The sequence below is a fragment of the Penicillium canariense genome (assembly GCF_028826845.1).
Source record: "Penicillium canariense strain IBT 26290 chromosome Unknown utg000003l_segment0_segment0, whole genome shotgun sequence".
NCBI lineage: Eukaryota > Fungi > Ascomycota > Eurotiomycetes > Eurotiales > Aspergillaceae > Penicillium > Penicillium canariense.
The window spans coordinates 3,434,976-3,454,488 of NW_026622730.1; the positions used below are offsets into that span (position 1 = coordinate 3,434,976).

At 55.0% G+C, this 19,513-nt stretch overlaps 8 protein-coding genes across 8 annotated transcripts; 2 read left to right on the forward strand and 6 right to left on the reverse strand.

The window, feature by feature from the left end:
* Positions 1–34: 34 nt before the first annotated feature.
* On the reverse strand, positions 35–2,406 carry N7482_006106 (phosphoesterase family-domain-containing protein; the record flags this gene model as incomplete). Its single annotated transcript, XM_056688231.1, has 8 exons — positions 35–631; positions 687–889; positions 957–1,067; positions 1,128–1,514; positions 1,574–1,697; positions 1,756–2,020; positions 2,110–2,192; positions 2,284–2,406. 8 exons carry the CDS (start codon positions 2,404–2,406, stop codon positions 35–37), a joined length of 1,893 nt encoding a protein of 630 aa, XP_056543786.1.
* Positions 2,407–3,393: 987 nt separating this feature from the next.
* N7482_006107 (multicopper oxidase-domain-containing protein) lies at positions 3,394–5,781 on the forward strand (the record flags this gene model as incomplete). The annotated part of the gene is made up of 7 exons (XM_056688232.1): positions 3,394–3,751; positions 3,866–3,982; positions 4,044–4,375; positions 4,435–4,592; positions 4,646–4,843; positions 4,918–5,329; positions 5,404–5,781. 7 exons carry the CDS (start codon positions 3,394–3,396, stop codon positions 5,779–5,781), a joined length of 1,953 nt encoding a protein of 650 aa, XP_056543787.1.
* Positions 5,782–6,337: 556 nt separating this feature from the next.
* On the reverse strand, positions 6,338–8,325 carry N7482_006108 (Auxin Efflux Carrier superfamily; the record flags this gene model as incomplete). The annotated part of the gene is made up of 4 exons (XM_056688233.1): positions 6,338–6,401; positions 6,479–7,719; positions 7,791–7,957; positions 8,034–8,325. The coding sequence occupies 4 exons, from the start codon at positions 8,323–8,325 to the stop codon at positions 6,338–6,340; spliced, it is 1,764 nt and encodes a 587-aa protein (XP_056543788.1).
* Positions 8,326–9,221: 896 nt separating this feature from the next.
* N7482_006109 (phosphatidylserine decarboxylase 1) lies at positions 9,222–10,856 on the reverse strand (the record flags this gene model as incomplete). Its single annotated transcript, XM_056688234.1, has 1 exon — positions 9,222–10,856. The coding sequence occupies one exon, from the start codon at positions 10,854–10,856 to the stop codon at positions 9,222–9,224; it is 1,635 nt and encodes a 544-aa protein (XP_056543789.1).
* A 716-nt stretch (positions 10,857–11,572) lies between these two features.
* On the forward strand, positions 11,573–13,650 carry N7482_006110 (uncharacterized protein; the record flags this gene model as incomplete). The annotated part of the gene is made up of 2 exons (XM_056688235.1): positions 11,573–11,863; positions 11,950–13,650. The coding sequence occupies 2 exons, from the start codon at positions 11,573–11,575 to the stop codon at positions 13,648–13,650; spliced, it is 1,992 nt and encodes a 663-aa protein (XP_056543790.1).
* A 384-nt stretch (positions 13,651–14,034) lies between these two features.
* N7482_006111 (uncharacterized protein) lies at positions 14,035–15,524 on the reverse strand (the record flags this gene model as incomplete). Its single annotated transcript, XM_056688236.1, has 3 exons — positions 14,035–14,202; positions 14,300–14,950; positions 15,015–15,524. The coding sequence occupies 3 exons, from the start codon at positions 15,522–15,524 to the stop codon at positions 14,035–14,037; spliced, it is 1,329 nt and encodes a 442-aa protein (XP_056543791.1).
* A 430-nt stretch (positions 15,525–15,954) lies between these two features.
* Positions 15,955–17,286, reverse strand: N7482_006112 (uncharacterized protein; the record flags this gene model as incomplete). The annotated part of the gene is made up of 4 exons (XM_056688237.1): positions 15,955–16,069; positions 16,183–16,749; positions 16,831–17,162; positions 17,251–17,286. The coding sequence occupies 4 exons, from the start codon at positions 17,284–17,286 to the stop codon at positions 15,955–15,957; spliced, it is 1,050 nt and encodes a 349-aa protein (XP_056543792.1).
* A 322-nt stretch (positions 17,287–17,608) lies between these two features.
* Positions 17,609–18,334, reverse strand: N7482_006113 (40S ribosomal protein uS8; the record flags this gene model as incomplete). Its single annotated transcript, XM_056688238.1, has 3 exons — positions 17,609–17,798; positions 17,860–17,929; positions 18,202–18,334. 3 exons carry the CDS (start codon positions 18,332–18,334, stop codon positions 17,609–17,611), a joined length of 393 nt encoding a protein of 130 aa, XP_056543793.1.
* Positions 18,335–19,513: the final 1,179 nt, after the last annotated feature.

The window sequence follows — 19,513 nt, forward strand, 5'->3', positions numbered from 1 at the left end:
ATGAAGGGACTCAAGTTCAGTCCGATTCAATTTGTTATTCATGGTATGTCACGCTGTAGAGCTTGAAGCCCTGATCAGGACTTTGATCTTGGGTGGCAATCTGAAGCGAGCCCAGGTGGTCGACATCGACGTACTGGTTGCCGTTGACATACTGCACGGTATAACCAAGGCCATTGCCGAGGAAGGTGATGCGTACGGGCTCGGCGTCCTGGGCCTGGTCGCTGTCCAGCAGGACACCGCGCGCGCCGAGCCAGCGACCGTCCAGGGCGCTAGAGATGGTGAAGATCTCGCTCTCCTGGTCTTCGGTATAGTGAATGATCCAGCGCTGTGACTTGGACTCGTGGTTTTTTGTTGCTGGGGTGACGGTCACGTAGTCGCGCTTGCCAGAATTGGTCAGTGCTGACCCGCCCTTCTCGGCGACGAGGTACCGGCCTTCAGTCAGGTAACCGACCACCTCTTTATAGCCGTCCTCAAACCAGAGGGCATTGGTGGAGTCATCCTGATGACCGTAGGGAACAGGGGGACGTTGGGTTGGGTGCTTAGCCTGACACTGCGCTGAACCAACGTAATCGCCATTGCCGTTGGTGACGGGGGTCTCGGCCTCGGGCAGGCTAGGGAGAGAGAGATCGGGCTGTTGCCCAGTCAGTTTAATGCGGGGCCCATAATTTCTGGGAGTGATAGCATACGTTCTCCAGATCCAGGGCATTGACTAGGTTTGACATGTGGAGACGTCGCCACGGGACCATCTGGTCGGTCTGGATTCCGTTGTAGCCACGAGCAGTGAGCCACTGCTCTACAAACAGGATCTGCGAGTTGTGATCGGCCCGCTCCGTGAAGACACGGTTACCCCGAGTCCAGGGGGAGATCATATAGAAGGGAACGCGGAAACCTAAACAGGTGAGCCAATCAGAGGCGGCCTTCGGGTAAACAGAACCGTTGTTCACATATTCACATACCAGGTCCCACAAACACATCACCGAAGAGGCCCATCGGGTCTTCCATCCATTCTCCAGGGGTACCCTGGGGCGAGTGGAATGGAGTAACGTGATCGCCAAATCCACCAGTCTCTGCATCCGTAATGAGCATGTTCCTTCAGAAAATAAGGCACGAGATCCTATAATGCTTACCATCGAAGCTGATCATCAGAAGGGTTGACGAGTACTTGGGGCTGTTGATGACCGCCTCTACGACCTGCTTCTGCAGCCAGCCACCATCCTTGGGCTGGTACGGCGGGTGCTCGGACAGCTCGGCTGGGCCAACAATGAAGCTGACTTCGGGGAGGGAACCGTTGGCGGCGGCGGCGTAGAAAGCATCCAGACCCACGAAGGACATACCCTTCTGGGCGAGGGGCGAGTTCTTGCTCGCCTTCTGGAACTGAGAAAACCAGGCCAGGGGGTTGTCGTCGAAGTTATTGGTGTCCTGGTAAAGCTGCCACGAGACACCGGCATCCTCGTAGAACTCATAGACGGTCTTCCACTTGAGAGGGTAGCAATTGATGCCCTGGCTATCACATCCTGGATGGATGGTGTTAGGCGAATTCAACGATGACGGCAGTGTAGCTCAACAAACATACCAGGCACCTCGTTGTTGTCGATGTAAACGCCACCCTGGCTAGAGTTCTGCGGGCTTCCGGGCACATTCACAGAGCCACTGACCAGAGTGACACGGTTCGGGTTGGTCGAAGTAATTTGAGACTCCTGCCATCTGGTTAGCGTTGATTGACCGATTGGGGGCCAAACCATGGTGAGTCGGTACCTGATACATGTCACCGGAGGTCCACCCCTCGGCGATGGCGAACTGGACGGGGATGTCCTCACGCTTGTAATAGCCCCAGCTCCAGGGGGTATTGTTACGGGCCCAATGGTTGTTCAGGCCGTGATTGAGAGCGGCCTGGTTATCCTGGTAGCCGTTGTCGCCGGCGGCCATGCACTGGATGGCATCGTTCCAGTCACCGCCCTTGTAGCCCAGGTACCAGGGCAGCAGGGTGTTGGTGGCCGTGGACATGTCCGGATCGACTTGCCTGTACGGTTGGAACGGGTTAGTTCGGGTGGCGGCATCGGGGAACTGGAGGAGTTGTTTCATTGTTTCTTGTTTACTTGAAGCACTCACTGGTTCCAGACCGATTGCCCATCGGCGTTGACCTGAACGTTGGGGTCATTAAAACCACGGACACCCGCCATCGTGCCAAAGTACTATGTCCACAACCTTGTTAGCCTTCCTCCCTCATACCCATACCCAGATGTCAAGCACCCCTCACGGGGCAAGGCTGAGGTGGAGACGTACCGTATCCCACGCGCGATTCTCCTGCATGAAAATGACGACATGCTCGATGTCGCGCAGAGAGCCTGCCGCGACGGGGGAGCTTCCCAGCAGCACAGCGAGGACGGCCCCGAGGAGCAGCACCATGTTGATGGTGGTTGGATTGCCGTGCGGGGAAGGAAGGGGGAAGGAGCGGGTTGGAGAAGCAGGTAAACAAGAGGGGAAAACAAGCTACTTCTTAAGTCTTCTGTGGTGCAGGGCACATCGAGACCAAGCGATGGTGAGGGTTGCAGATGAGAGTCACCTCGCACTTCGCACCGCAACTAAACTCCGACCAGCTCCCGCGTGGAGAGGTCCCAGGCAAGTGCAAGCAGGGGATGCTCGGAAGCTCCCCTTGAATCCAATCTGCACTGCGGGGAGCCCCACGTGAAGGGGTGTCGGCCTCTCATGACGTCTGGTTTGGGCTTAGTTTGGTTTGGTTGGACCTGAAGTGAGCTCAGGGCCTCTTTTTTTTGCGGTTCCACGACTGGCATGTTGGCGTGTAGTGCAGTGGGCTAGGAATGCCAAGTGGGATGGATGGATCAGGCGGGGAGATCGAACCAGCATTCCCCAAAATCTAAGCGGCAGCACCTCAGATGGGACAGGCTAACTCTATCGAGGGCTCAGAGTCCGCTCTCATCAGCGTGATGGCTATTACTACGCATACCATTCACCGTCATTCCGCCTGTCCACTGCTAGTTGCGGGAAGAACGGAGGACGGAGTACTTAGCCCGCGGCACTGTTTACTCCCCACTGCAACCACACTTTACCATGCACGTGGAGGCCCTCGAGGAGTTGACTGCTTCCCTGCAGATGCACTCTGCACTTACTTGAGCATTAGACTGCCTTGGTCGACTTTCTTTTTGCGAGAATTTCTTCGCTTCGCTCCGCTTTCCGAGTCACCCTACGCATACATCCTCCAGACATCTTGCTCCACTTGTCTTCGCCGTCGGTAAGGGCAATGGTCAGTGCGGCCGCGTTCAAACACTCGGCGGACAAGGTCTAAACCTGACCCAGTGCCCTCCGAGTTTGATCGTTCTGAGAGTCCCGAGTGATTCTGGCTCTGTCCTTGCGGAAGGACGTCGCCCAAAGAGCATGGAGCGGCAGCACAGTCGGCGTCGGAGATCGGCCCGGACGCAGGAACCAGCGCTTGCTCAGCCCGTGGCATCACGCCAATCGCCTCGGCCACTGTTGACTTGGTCTCTCATCGCATGTCTCTTGGTCGCCCTCACGTATTTTTCCCGTCCATTGACACATCTCCCATGGACCTCCCGGATTGCGCCGCTCCCGGGTCGCCCCCAACGGGACCCAGCCGCGGAGGGTCGCCCCCGCATGGCGCTTCACCCTGAAGATCATGTCTCGCGCCCGCCGGCCACACAACATCTCGATTGGCGCATCACCTCGGCCCCGCGCAGGCCCGATGGCGTCCTGAAACAGGTCTATCTGATCAACGGTGCGCTTCTTTCGATTGCCTGCTTCCACCTTGCAAATTCACGATCATAATCATAACCATAGTCATGATTGAATTCCAGTCCGGCAACTAACGATGATCATCCGCCGAATATAGACCTCTTCCCCGGCCCCACGATTGAGGCCCGTTCCGGGGATAGCCTCCTCATCACCGTGACCAATGCAGTAGAGGGGGACTCGATTGCCCTCCATTGGCACGGCATCCATGTAGCCAGTACGTAACTAATCTCGATTACCGCCGTGCCGCATAGCATCCCAAGCTGACCCTTGGCCAGGTGCCATGGATGGCGCTGCGGGGGTTTCACAATGTCCCATTCTGCCTGGGGGTCAATTTGTCTATAATGTCACTATCCCGGCCGACCAGAGCGGTACTTTCTGGTACCACGCGCATTCGGGAGTGTCGCGAGGTGACGGCCTCTACGGGGGCCTAGTTGTCCATGCGCCTACGGCCAAGTCGACCGTGCGAGGATTACTATCGCCAGGCCGAGGCGATGCGCAGCGATTTAATTATCAGAAGGAGCTCCTGCTTCTCATTGGCGACTGGTACCACCGGCCGGCGAAGGATGTCTTGGCCTGGTACAAGCTCCCTGGATCTTTTGCCAACGAGGTGAGTTTGGTCGGACGAAACGGACGTATACCGGGGTATATTCTAACCGTCTGTTCTAGCCGGTGCCGGACTCCATGCTGGTCAATGGAGTTGGCCATTTCGACTGCGCCATGGCGGTCCCTGCTCGCCCGGTCGATTGTATCGAGCAGCTGGCTAATACCTCGTTTCTGGATCTGGATCCGGACACGGCCTATCGAATCCGCGTCGTAAACACTGGGTATGGAAACACGAAGCGGGCCATGAAGACTACTTTACTGATCAATGATACAGCGCCCTGGCAGGCTTGTCGCTAGTCTTTGGCCAGAACCACATTGATCTTATCCAGGTCGACAGCGTTGACGTCAAGCGCTCCCAGCAGGAGGATGTCAACTCGGCAGGCATCTTATACCCCGGCCAGCGCATGGATTTTGTTCTCCACGCTTCACCCCAACACGAGCCTTCCACCATGATGGTGCAGCTTGACCAAGGGTATATACTATAGCCCCCATTTTCTCAATGGCCCTAGTGATCTACCCGCACATTGTACTAAGACAATGCCACAGATGCTTCAAATACATGAACCCGGCATTAACGCCAGACCAGACTTTCCCCATCCATTACCGCTCCGCGTCTATCTCTAGCGAAGCTCAAGTCTCGGCACCCACCGTGCGGAACCACATCAACGTCGAGAATGTACCTTCATCCCCCTCTATCCTCATGAATCTTCCCCCCAGGGCCCAACAGACGCATGTGGTCTACACCAAGATCCAAAAGATGGCCCGCAACCACAACATTCCGGAGGGGTATTTCAACCAGACCACCTGGAAACCTCAGAACGACCCGCCCACGCCGCTGATCGGTCTTCCCCGCGTGCGCTGGGATTCCAATCAGCTTGCGTTATCGACTGGCTCTGAGGCTGCATGGGTGGACCTGGTTGTGAATAACCTGGATGAAGGGCCTCATCCATTCCATCTGGTAAGCGATCACTGTCTACATACCTCGACCGGAATCATCGTGAGGTTAAGCGCGTTCCGCTAACGTATACCCAGCACGGCCACCATTTCTACATTCTCACGGTGCAACAAGCCTCCTACGGCTGGGGCTCTTACGATCCCTTCTCCGACCCCTACCCACCAGGCCAGGAGCCGGATATGGAGAACGAATCCGAAACACCCGAAGCGATCGATCCCAATTTCCAGCCCTACGATCTCTCCCGCGCCGCCCTCCGCGACACAGTCCAAATCCCCAGCCGCGGCTACGCCGTCCTTCGCTTCCGCGCTGATAATCCCGGCGTATGGCTCTTCCACTGCCACATCTTGTGGCACCTGGCGACGGGCATGGCGATGCTCGTCGATGTCATGGGCGATCCAACGGGCCAGGTTGCACATGATAATTCTACGGCAGCGAGCGGACTATGTCCCGTATAAAGCGATCCGATAGTTGGTTTCCTTTTAGCTTTGAGAAATATTGCAGACCGATACACGGATTGCATATGCATGAGCGTAGGACGGAGTACAAATACAGCCATATCCATCGAATGATTGATGAGCGCGTCATTCCACTTTCACTCTTTTTTTTGGAAGGAGAAAAACTAAAAAGGAAAAAAAGAAAAACTTCGCGGTCAAACCCAGACTGGAGTCTCTGCAGAGTCCCCAGGTAAAAATGTAGAATTGGAGGCAAATTGCCACAGCAAAGGAGTTATGCAAGTCTTGGAAGCAAGTCAGAACAGCCAAGCAATGAACTCCACCATCACCGATGCAAAATCCAGCCCTGATAAGCATATTCGCGGGCCGGTCCGTAACGCCAAACTAGTCCCGAGCAGGAGCGCTGTTGAGCGCAAGAGAGAAAGACCGGAAAAGGGGGAAAGACAGGAGGGAAGACCAGCTTCGCCGGGTTCAACAAATTCGTACACGTATATAGGTGAGTAAGGTGAAGGTGGAAGCAGGGGGAGGAAGAGAAAGAGCGTGTGCGCATACACATGTCTTAGGTAGCCCACTGGAGCACTTCCAGGGCACACATGACCAGGATGAGAGTGGACGGAAGGATCCTAAAGAGGCTGTTAGTTCAAGGTTGCCCACAAGCCGTAAATCACCCAATGGTGAAGTGATAGAAAAATGCACATACCAGACCACATAGCTCTGGAACAGCAACTTGGACATCGCTCCAACATAAACATTATTAATCTGGCAAATCTGGGCCAATTGCAGCGCCGACGGCGCCCCGGTAAGCAGGAAGCAGACGACGATGAAAATCGGGTCATCCAGAATACTAATCGGCACAAACTTGGCCGTCAGCGCCAGGAGCGGCGCCATAATGAGCGTGGGCAGGAGCATGCGCGCGACCAGCGAGGCGATGATCAGCTTGCGCTCGGCGCTGGGATGTTCCATGTCCGCCAGGTTTTCCTCCGAGAGCGTGTTACGGGCGAGGTTCGCGCCGAGGACGACCAGGATGAGCGGGACGGCAACTTGGGCATTTTGGTCGATTGCCCGCGTCACGGAGTTGCGGACGAACGTGCCCTCGTCGAAGAAGAGGTGCTGGAGGGCCGGGACAGAGGCTACGAAGATGGAGACGAGCATCGCCCACAGTGGCGGGTTCATAAAGTCCCATACTCCGCGGAAGAAGCGGGTGACCCCGCGCGTCGTGGTCGAGAGGCCCTTTTGGACCTTGGGGGGAAGACGCCCGTACAGCACACCGGTTTTTTGGTCCCAGGCGCAGCGGATGGCCTCGCGGCGCCGCTGGAGAGAGGCCGTGCAGCGCTGAAGGAAACTCTTGTCTGCAGACTGGGATTGGTGTGCGGTGGCTTCGACGTCGGGGAAGGACAGGATGTCGACTCCAGTGGTTTGGCGCGGGAGGAATGGGCCCTGGGGTGGTGGTCCAAGGATTGAGGGGGGATCATCTGCGACTCGACCGTGGTCCGAGGCATCGTTGGAATGGATCGAGGAGACCTTGGTGTAGGAATAGGCTCGCGTTGATACGGGTGTTTGGTCTCCGGAGTGGAACTCGCTGCTGCCACTTGCAGAATGATGGAGATCGTCGGAGCTGCGCGTGCGAACCAGTGGCTCGTCGGGGTCTGTCTGTTCCGGATTGTCGCTGTATCGTGCCTGGCCTTGCTCAATGCGCGTAGGGCCAGAGACGGCGCGCTCTTCTTCCTCCAAGTATCGGCCCTTTGGTGCCAAAAGAATATGATATCCCCAGCTCCAGCGAACCAGCTGGCCCAGCTGCTGGAAAATGAGGAGGTAGAGGATACCGCGGGCAGCTACTTCGTCGTCGTTATCGCCTGGGATGCGGTCCCAATGGAGGCCCTTGAGGGTTTGGGAGAGGGACATCACGAGCGAGATGGGGAGGGAATTGGAATTGCCAAACACCTATTCTCGAGCAAGAACCATTAGCATGCAATCGGTGCCATGACAGATCGGTCCGGAGGAGCTTATCGTACGGCCATCGCCGCCACAAAGTTCGACTGGCGCTTCTTGAAGCGGAAACATCGCGAAATCACAAAGGCGCAGAAGTAAGAGACGCCGGTCTGCACGACAAAGATCACTGGGATGATTGCCAAGTCCGCCAGTGTTTCCGCCGTCAATTGGGAGCCGAGTTTAATGAAGACTGTCTGGTGTTAGTTCTCGCAACTGGATGCTATCGCCTCCTCTTCGCAGGGGCAGGTGGGGGGAGATCTCCATACTCAGGCAGGGGGTAAACAGGGTCACGTTGAGGTTCGCCACCAGCTTCTGCGCCTCGGCATCGAATATGCCCTGGCGGGCGGCAAAGTACCCCGGCAGGCTGACGCAGATAACCTCCAACACGGCCTCGAAGACCAGCAGCACTAGATGGAAAAACGGGGTTTGCGTTGAGGCGGCGCTGGTGGTGAAGCCGCTGCCGGCGCCTGCCGCCATGATGGCGCCTGGGACTATCGGGCTCTGTGGTGCGAAGGCATTGTTCTGAAATGACCGGGGTAGGGTGAGAAATTGGGCCATCGAGGGGGACGATGAAGAGCGGGGAGTAAGGAGGAGAGAGGATAAAGAAGGCCTGGTCCCGATGGGATGGGGGGGAAAAGGAAAGACGAAGGATATAGGGAGAGAAGTTGGTATTGTCTTGGCTCAGTTGCGTGACCCGCTACTACCAGGGTCGGGCTGCGGTGCGCGGTCTCTTTGATTTACGAAACTCCATTCCGCATAATCTATGGACCTGGGGCGACTGCAAACTGCATGCTCGCAAGGGAGTTCATTGTGCAACGTGTCGTTCCAACTTTCCAAGTTCAACACGACAGGTCTCAAAGAAGAGAGGCTAGGCCATCACGATACGATGTGATCAGGACATGATAGCATCGGACCGCCGATCACGCCCTGCCTGATGTGCCCGATGGCTGGGACTAGCAGCTCCTAGCATGATCCGCGGGGGGCCAGCCAAACTGCTCTGCACTGCCCTCGTCTCCTGCCATAATCAAGAAAAGCATCAAGCCTGCAGGAGCTGTCCAAGAGATCCGCAGTGACGCAAAAATCGCCGCTTATCGCCAGCAAATCAGGGCGAATCGTCCACGCACGCCGAGGTGGCCCGTGCGGCCGACTCGAAACTGCAGTGGAGGCTGATCATCGCCACGATAGTCAGGATCGATCTACGTGTGGTACTCCGTACTCCGTACTCCGTACTCCGTACACGGGGATCGAACGTTCATGTGCAGTGCCTTGATGTCCAACCTAGATACGACCACGGCGAACAATGGAGCCGGCAGCAAACCGCCGGCTCGGCAAAAAAATAACAGAATGGTATATTACAACAGATGCCTCTCCGCAGAGTTCAGAAGCAAAGCAAGGACTCCTGCGGTCCCTCCGAGTCCTCGCAGTGGTGCCCGGGACTGCTGCCAACGGCGGACTCAGTCTTCCCCCACATAGCCCAGCTTCTCGCCCATTTTGACCCGTTGGCCCTTCTCGATGCTCCAGTTCCAGCCGTCGGGTCGCTCGTTCTCCGGCCAGCCGGCGTCGAACGACTTCCGACTGCCTAGAGGAGCTTCAAACACCAGCACCACCGTGCTGCCGAGCTGGAACCCACCCATTTCCTCGCCACGCCGCAGCGGGTGTCCGCCCAGCGTGCGACTAGCATGAGCATAGGTCGCCTCAACAAACCCGGGGTCTGGTTCGCCCCTCTCGGCCGCCAAGGCCGCCGCCATGTCCGCCGCAGTGTCAGTCAGCAAGCTGTTGGTGCGTAGCTCCGAGTCGAAGTTGATTTTGATCGAGCCGACGTTGGTCGCGCCCACTGGCGTGTAGCTGAAAAATCCCCAGCGCCAGCGGCCCAGCAGCACCACACGTTCGTTCAGAGTGAACAGACCCGGCAGTGTTCGCTGCAGATAGGGCGAGACCGAGTATAGTTCACCCGCAAAGTGCCGCCGGCTCTCCACCACCCATTCGGTGGGCGAGTGGAACCGGTGATAGTCTCCGGGGGCCAGGTAGATCACGACGTAGAACAGCGCATGGTTAGCGGCCGATTTGGGTGCCCACCATGAAGTTCCGTCCCCACGGGCCAGCTCCTCTTGCACTTGGACTTCTGACGTCGTCTTCGAGGCGGTGGATGCATCCATCGACCCTCGTCGCGCTGCGCCCGACTCGCCCGACAGCAGCGACGGGAGAGTGTAGGAAATGCCATTCACGCTCGCAAACTCCGAGTCGGCCTTCATATTCTCCTCGTCTTGCTGCCTGTTTTGTCTCTCCGAGTCGGTCAGTCGGTTGCTGTGGTCCGCGTGCGCAGGGGTAGCCGAGCCTAGCAGCGCATCCAGACTGTATGTCATTCCTTTGACCTGTTCCACTTCGCCCCGCTCAATCATTCCAAACTGCAAGACGCGGCCGTCCGAGGGCGACAGAAGAGCACGTGGGTCCGGATCGAGAGGCCGCACTCCGGGCTTCAATTGGCGGTAGAAGAAGGCGGCGAGGTTCGGATAGACATGCAGGTCAGGCTCAGCCACCTCGCTGAGGTTGACACCAAAAATCCATGAGTAGAGCTTGAATCCAGGAACGCGCAAGTAGTATGGCAGTTCGATTTCGTTGAACCGACCCCACAGGCGCGAGATAGCCTTCAGGGGCAAGGTCGACATGATCTGGACCTGCCAAGGACCCGTCGGCACGATTCTCGGGCGCGGTGGTGGCCGTTTCCCATTCTCCCAATCTTCACCTGAAGCACCCTGTGCAATGCGATCACGTTCAGCACGCTGTGACTTGTAGAAATGCAGCACCCCTAGCAGTCCGATTCCCAGGCCGACGGGAATCGGGTACCATTCTACCTTGGTATTCCGCAACGCGAACCGCAGCCTCGATCCAAATCCTCCCCTTGTGTGGTTTTCGTGATTATTTTCCTTGTGATATTGTCTCCATGATTTTGATGAGAAATGGCGCACGCTGGCCTTGTGGCGGGCGGTTGCCCTAAACGAGAGGACCTCCATCGGCGCAGCACACCCACTCACAGGGGCGGCGGGACGGCAATGAAGAAACGTCGAGTGCTGAAGAAGGCGCTTGGCCATAGTGCTGCTCAGTCCATTCGAGCTCTTTTGTGAGAATGGCACGCCGACCTCCTTAGAGCTTCGGAGGAGAACGATTTTCGTCCGCCATATCGGGAAATGCGTTTGGGCCGGTTCACCGCCCGGGAACGCCCGGCAGAATGGCACGTGGAATAGTCGCTACTGTCGCAATTGCATCAGCCCAAGCCCTGCTTCTTCTTTACTCTTGCCTGGGGGTGGATTGGCTTTTGCTGACGATTGCGCTTCATATACCCTGTGCGCATTATCCTCGACGGTCTGCTCTCCTTTCCTCGTGTGGAGTAGGGGCCCGCTACCGGGGTGCGGATTATCCTTATCACCCTCGGTCTTGGCTACGTGCCAGATCTCCAGATCGAGTATTGTCACCAGCCAGCGTCAGCGCGCCTATTGGGTTCCAGAAAGGCTAAAGTCGGCGTGGACGACTAATTGGAGTCTATATCTGGCTCCAATTCTTGCGCCCACCAACTTTCATCTCCTGACAGCTTTCTGTTGCACCACCTCGCCGACCACCCGCGAAGATAACCCGGCAATCTATAGATCAAACATCTCGACAAGCGGGCACCACTGCGTCCATTGACATTTGAGCAAACGAGTCAGCTGTCGGGAACCACCTTCGGAGCCTTGGATCATCTCCCTGCCTCAACCATTGTCTTCTTTCTCGCAACTCTTTGTTGTGATCTTTTACTGCGCCATCCCGACACATGCTGACCTCAACCTCTGCAAACATGGCATCCAACGAGGCTGAGGCGGCTGGGAATACCGGTGGCGGCCTGCAGAGCATCACAATCCACATTTTGTGTCCTTCTCTCCCAGCTCCAAGCCGCTTTACACTTGACAACTTGTCACTCGAAACCACTATTGGAGAACTTCGAGCACGCATCACGCAGTCCCTTCCGAGCCAACCTGCACCTTCGACTCAGAGGTTGATATACCAGGGAAGGCCTTTGGCAAATAACAATGCAAAACTTGCCGATATTCTGGGCCCTGTTGAGGTAAGTTTCGGACAATTTGGTGGACCTAATCCCTCCCAACCCGCTCTGCTTCTGTCGCATTCCATCTCACCGGCAACTCATGTTAGGAAAGCGACCACTCGATACACATGATGTTGCCGCCTTCTCATTCCGCACCTCCGTCCACTGGTGACCTTCCGTCGGCCCCTAGTTCCATCAACCGTGCAGAGCTATCAAACCAACCCCTGTCTAGCCCGTTCATAGCTTCCACCACGGCACTGCCTCCTCAGACTGCTGGGGATGACCTACGATTCCGCGGGTTACGAACAACGGTCCCTACAAACGACGGAAGTTTGCAACCCATTTCAAACAACTTCATGCGTCCCTCAGACTCTGCTTCGGGTCATTACCAGGCCATAGGCTCTCCAGCATATCCAGCAGGAGAAACCTCTTCTTCTTCCCCAAATGCTGTGCCTCAAAATCGGAAAACTGTCTACGATCCTATTGAATCCCCTGGTTCGCATCGTTCCTCTGCCTTGGGAAATCATGGTGAATATCCACCGAGATCATCTCTGCTGAATCACCGGAATAACAATCCTGATCTAGCATCAGCCTCAAACTATCATAGCACTGCGCGGCCGCGCAGTATGTGGGATCCACTCAGTGGTGACCACATCGCTTCATCAACGACCTCTAACGGCTGTCGTCCCAACCCAATGGCCTCGCCGGGCATGGCCGTATCCGATTTCAACGAGTATGATGAACTTTCCTTGCGAGTGGATGAGGCAGAACGTACCTTCAACCACGGTATGGCTCCTTCATTCGAAAATCTTTTCCAAGTGCGAGCCCGAGCCGAGGAGTTGTTACAGCGCCACGCAAACTTCTATGGACATCCTTTCCACGCCAGTGTACATGAACTGCTGCAACGGATCAGAGCTCTATATCGCCGTGCGGACGACCTTCCCCGTGATCGACGTGGAAATCCATCCGACCCACTCAGTTCACCCAGGCAGGTCTTCTTGGCCACTGACCCGGATGGCCGTCAGAGCTTGCTCATGCCCCCTGGAACAACTAGCACAGCTATGTTCCCTCTCTATGCTCCGGATGGACCGGCCGGCCATACTCTGACAGCTTCCATCAATGCAAACAACAATATAAACCATGCAGTCCCGGCGGATCCAAACCCAGCCCTCATCCAGAATGTCGTTCACCAGGCACTTATCAACCAGGAACGCCGCCACGAGGCCGAGAATATCCCTGCGGGCCAATATCTGCGCCGAATCTGGCTCTTTATCCGTCTGTACTTCTGCATCTACATGATCAGCTCGTCTGGCAGCTGGGCGCGCGTTTTCCTTGTCACCGGTGCCTTGCTGGTCGCCTTGCTGTCAGACACCAACATCCCTGGACAGCTGCACAGAACGCTCGTCGCGCCAATCCAGCGCCACCTCGAGGGCCTTGCCCACGTGGGTGGACCAGCGGATCCCGCCACACCGGGCACTGAAGACCAGGGCGCCATCCGGGACCAAGCGGGTGGTAATGCTCGAAACACTATGCATGGCGAACTGTGGAATAACATCCGCCGCATGGAACGATCTATCGTGTTGCTGCTCGCAAGTCTTGTACCAGGGATCGGCGAGAGACAGGTTGAGGCACGCAATGCCGCCGAGGCAGAGGCCGAGCGAGCTCGACGAGAAGAACAGCAGCGTCAGCAGGAGCAGCAACGACAGCAAGAGGCGGACCAAGCTGGGACTCAGCCCGATGCCGCGGCAGACGGTCTAGTCGCCGAGCAGCCGCCGCAGCCTCAGCCAGAGCAAGCTGCCCACGTTTGAACCGGCCCGCAATCACATTTGCAATACACCAATGAGACGATATCTCTAAGCGCCGGCGCTCTCGTCATTTATAGTCCCATCGTTCATATTGTCCTCACGATAGTTAGCGTGCAGATGCATATTTCGCGCAGCGTTATCCTATTTAGGTAATCAATGTACTTCTGCTCTCTTGACTTGGTATCAACCTGTCGATGATATGAAAATGAAAACTAGGATTTTCCATTATTTCCACCAGTACGAAGTTGTGATGGATTTCTTGCACTGAAGGGCAAGACAAACTACTTTTTGTTAAGAAATTCGAAGCGAAAGAGTGATTTGTCTATCATGTTCTATTCTATACATTCTATACATTCATGTACTATCCTGGTGCAGAGCTTCCATCTATCACACCGTCTTCTTGATCCTCCGATCCACCTTGATTCGCACCACGGCAGCCAAGATGGTAGCGGCCGTCGCCATGGAGCCAGCATAGTAGATAGCCGGCCGGTAGGCGCCAACGCCACCAGCTTCTCCACCCGAGGCATTCAGAATGTAACCCGCAATCGGTGCACCCTATCGGAGAGCAGTTAGATCAACCGGAAATAGAAAGGAATGAGAGCATAGGGAAACAATAGCTCACCATAAGATATCCACCAAGCCACCCACTCACAATCATGCTGACCGCAACAGACACTCTAGCCGAGCCAAACACATTGCCCACGACAGTCGGCATCGTCGAGAAGAAGCCACCATTGGCGGAGCCGTTGATGATCACAAAGGCCACCAGCGGCCCAATTGAGCTGGATACCGGCCAAAGCACGAAAATGCTTAGCGCACTCAGCAGCAGCGACAAGAAGAGCGTGTTCAGCGAGCCGAGCTTATCACACGCAAACCCGCACGACAGACGCCCAATGGCCGAGGAAAAGTTGAACGCCGCAACGAGACCCGCACCTGCGCTGGACGGAAGACCCAGACTGTTCGTGTATAGCGGCAAGAAAAAGGCTGGAACGAACAGTGGGAATGTGCCGATGGCGCCGACGGCGAAAAGCACGGCGAAGCGGACATCTTTGAAAAGACTCCATTCGACCATCTGGGTGGCTTTGATGGGCGCACGTTCTTTGATGAGATAGGCTGCAGGAAGGCCAGTGGCCATAATCAAGAAGCCGAGGATGCGGAAGGTCCAGGCGATGCCGACGCTTTGAAGGAGGGCGTCAAGAACGAAGCTCATGACGGTGCCACCAAGGCCGCCGCCAGCGTAGACGATGCCATTGGCAATGCCGCGCTTGGCTTTGAAGTATTGGGCGGGTGTCACGGACACGACCTAGTATTCGTTGTTAGAGAGAGATCTCGAAAACATAGTTCGCAAAATCTGAAGGACAGCTTACTATGAAGCACAGACTCATGCCAATGCCACCAACGAATCCCCACGTCATAAACAGTCCCGCCACACTGTCCGTCGCAAAACCGCTCAAAATACTCCCCAGTCCAAGCAAGAAGATACCCAAGAGCGCAGTATTTCGGGCTCCGATCTTTCGAACAACAGTCGCGTTCGGCACTGCAAGAAGCGAAATACATGCCGGACACGAGGATCCAACAAAGGCCAGCGTAGAAGACGAATAGCCCTTGTTATCGACTAGCGCAGCTTGCATAACTCCCCAAGTATAAGAGACGCCGACAAACCACCATGTCACGACGGCACACGCAAAGATCAGAACCCAACCATACCCTCCGTCCGGCACTTGAGAATCTGCAATAAGCGACTGTTGCATCACATCATCAACCAGTGGCTCCGCGGCCGAAGAATTCGGATTGCGCTGTCGTTCTTCATTGGAGCCCTGACTCATAGTGGGAAGCTCGACTGCCGTAGTGGGCAGCGTCTGAGTGATGGTCGCCATATGCTGCGGGGATGTTATGCGGCTTGGGCGGCTAAATTCAATCAATTAAAAGGCGTAAAAGCCCAATTAAATGTTCAAAACGTTTGATTTAGCTGCAGGAGCTTAAGGTTTTAATAAGACTGGGTTGATGTTGCTATGAGCTGCCACTCGTCATGGACAGGGCGTGCACGTGACTGCGGGTACGTTCGGACGGGTGTGGGACTGCCTATTTCGGAACAATATTCGGAGGGTTGGGAAGTCAGTGGTGATAGGTGGGGCTGGTATCAAGTGTGGAAACTATCAGGTACCTAGGTAGGACCTCACCTGTAACAACGAAAAGGAAAGTGAGGCTATATACCTAGGAAGTCAGATAATAGTCGGGTGGCTAAAGAGATATATATCTATATCGACACGCAGAAGCCTATCTCTATACATGCATACCTGCCTATATTTACAACTTCATTCCAGATCTATTCGTCTCAACTCCGGATGAACTTAAAGGAGCAGTGTTTTCAGAAAGCGCAGCCATGGGACCTGTGTCAAAAGACTCCTCGCCGTTAAAATGCCTGTCCAGCCATAAAATATTAGTCTTGATCCATCGGTGGAATAAAGAAGGAAAAAAGATACAATAAAAAGTTCAAGACCATCAAAAAGAGAGAAGAAAGGAAAGGGAACTCACCATCCACGCTCAGCACCGCCGCTCAAAAAACGGCAATCCCCATTCTTGACACAGTCCCATCCACCCCCAACACCACGGCCGCCCTGCCAGGCAGGAACGCCCCGAGAACGAACGAACCTCGTCCCCTCAGCCAACAGAGTCTGCGAACCACTCTCATCCTTCTCAGCTGCAGTCCCTCTTCGCTTGAACGTACTCAACCCAGCCGTGAACACATAAAAGTCCTCCTCCGAGCTATCTTCCGGCATATGCCCCGTTAGAACACGACCCATGGCAATGAGCGGGGCGGCGTGCGCGCAGATCAAGATAGACTTGCTCGTGCGCTGCTCCGCGGGCAGGGTCGCCTCAAGCGTGGTGATTTCCGCGTCTACGTCGGCGATTATCCCTTCCAGGGCGGTGGCGACACGGTTGTGGAGTTGGGCGATGGTCTCGCCGCGAGTGGAGGGATGCAGGAGGGGTGTATACTTTGTTTCCGCGGAAGATGGGATAAGTGAAGGGAAGTGGATGCGCATTGTGTCTGGTGCCGGGTGAGAGGGGTGATTAAAGAAGGTTGTCGGGCCAAACCATTCTCTGTACACCGGTTTAGTTCAGGACCAAGGTAAGGTTGCCTTGGAGGCTTAGGAGATGGTTGAAGGGTAGGAATGTTCGTACCCTAGTCCATTCTCAATTCTGACATCCAAGTCGGCAGCTGGGTCTATCTGACCGTGCAGAGATCCATTGTTGCTGGTATACTTGGACTCGTGGTGTTTCTTCCTGAGCTCCTCGACCGAGGGCTGGATGGTTTGCAGACATCGGTAGAAAGGACTCGAGTAGACCCGAAAGGGTTTCGGGTGGAAATCCGGGCCGGCAATATGTACTGCAAGTTCATGTGACTGACGAACACCGTGCGATGTCAGTGCTGGATCTGCTGGATTGCCCGTTGGCGTCGGGAACTGGGATTTGTAGGTGCCGGTGCGCACGTCAATGGTCCAGTTAAGCCGGTGCTTATGATGGTGTTAGTATGATACTGTACAGGCAACATCTGGAGGGATGATCCAGACTCAATACACTCATGAATCAGAACAAACTTACCCCATGGCGAGTAAGGTATATCGTATCCAGTGGCATGATGGGCGTGGAGATGCAAGATACACTCGACTTTGCGGGGAAATATACGAGCAGAATAGGGTAGGCTTCAGGGCGGTGACTGTGGGCCTCGGCTCGGGAAAGTGCTAGACGGGGCAAGTGCTACGGCGTTGCTACGCTAGGAAAAATTGGCTTGCAGACTAGAATCGCCTGACATTTGGATGAAAACCGTGTACTCTGCAGGCTATGACATCGGGGTATACTCCGCTACTCGTTAGATTACATTCCCAGGGCTCAGCCCAAGTGACATGCGAAACCAGTCAAAACAACAACTTTTTCGGATTGCTCTTTAGAGCGACTCCATCTAGTAGAAGAAGCCGAGGAGCTTGCCAGCAACGTGCTTGCGGCGAGCCTCCTCGTGGTCCATGATACCAGCGGAGGTGGTCAGGACGACGTAGCCGAACTGACGCGAGGGGAGGAGCTGGGTAGCCCACTTCTCGAGGTCACGGAGCTGGACGGGGTAGCGGGGGTTGATGACACCACACTTGTTGAGACTGGAGGGAAGATACATCAGTACACATTCAGTAGGAACAGACCAAATTCAGGGTTACTCACCGGCCGTTCAGCTGGATGACGATCTTGCCGGAGCGGTGGTCATCGACCTCCTCGAACTCGCCAATGTAGCCTGAAGGAAAATGAATGTCAGTATGTTGCGAAGATTTAAAAGTCGCCAAATACAGAAAAAAGCGCCTGGAAACATGTAAGATCTTCGCCAAAATGTCAATCTATCGGGTACTTAAAAGGCAGACGTCGTAGGTTGTTGAGACCGGCCGCCTAGTTATCAACCCGAATATACACAACATAACACATGTTCCTCCATAAAAAGCAAACCAAAACGACAAAGATAATCAAAGCAAACAAGAAACAGCTCGAGGGGTGACGACAGTGGGAACGTACCGTGCTTCTGCATGACAGTGAGGAACTTGACGATGACCTTGGACGAAGGCCGGATCAGGACCTGACGCTTGCCGGCCTTCTCGGCGTTGTTCATGGCGTTGAGGGCATCGTTGAGGACGGAAGTCTTGACCATTTTGGCGGTTGTGGAGAGTCGAGATTCTCAAATCGTTCGGGAAAGAGGATATGAGGTATCTGTTCGACAAGGCGCAACAGAACCCCCTATCACGACCGTGAACCTCACAAGCTAATGTGAAGCCCTGCCAGCCGGGACGGGGTGTTCAATTGCAACTGAAGTCAGCCACCAGTAGTCTTCGAGCGCAAAGAGTGCCCCTTCCTTGCAAAAGGAGTTCTTCAGCCCGTGCCGGGTTGGGAGATGCGTATCATCCTGCACAGCTGCTGCGACCACGGGGAAAATTCGAGATCGTAGACAGGCGACAAGATGATTGCATTCCCAGACTAGCTGAGAGGCTGGTGAGGGAAGAGGGCGTACATACCTCGAGATAATGGTCCGTCGGTGTAGCGGGATGTCGAGAATGAAAAGTTCGCGATGGGTCGGCGAAGTTTGGTTTTCGCTGACTGTGCGGGTACCCCCTTAGGGTTCCGTGGACAGATAGCCCTTATCGGCTCATAATCACGTGCTGATATCAATGGTGCTTAGCTGTTATGCCTCAGGCGGTAACTTTTTCTCATCCTCATCAAGGTAGAATAAGGAAGTTCAACTTTGTTCTTTTCTTACAAGGCCTTGCAGGTACTTCAAACACAAATATCATCTATGCGTCAATCACGCGATTGCATCATCGCTATACAAGGGGAAGGGGATGGTGATTTCCAGCGCAACAGCATGGGCAAGGCTTATAAGGGGTCGAGCGGAAGGAAGGTCGGAGTATACGATGGAGAGAGGCGATTGAAGGGAGAAACACTTTTCAAGAGAGACTCTTTTTCTGGGAAAGGGCGAGACATGATTCTGGAAGGTACATGATTGGGAATACATGGTTTGTTGAGGGGAAGATACATGAATTCTTTGGGCTACATGAGGTGCAATGCTATAGGGATGCGAGGGGTCTTGGTCTAATTAAAAAAAAAACAAGGTAGGGAATTGAAAGGGAAGAGGTGTTAAAAAGGGGTTGTATGAAGAAGAGGAACAAAGGGCCATGAGGGGTAAGGTGGAATGGGGTCGTTGGAGGGTGTCATCAGGGGATAGCACGAGGAGAAGCAAGTGCTAGTAGATGGGTGAGGAAGAGGGAACATCGATGATGAGTAACAAGGAGAGGGAGAAGTAGGTGAAAGAAGGAATCTCATTCTTCAGTGGTGG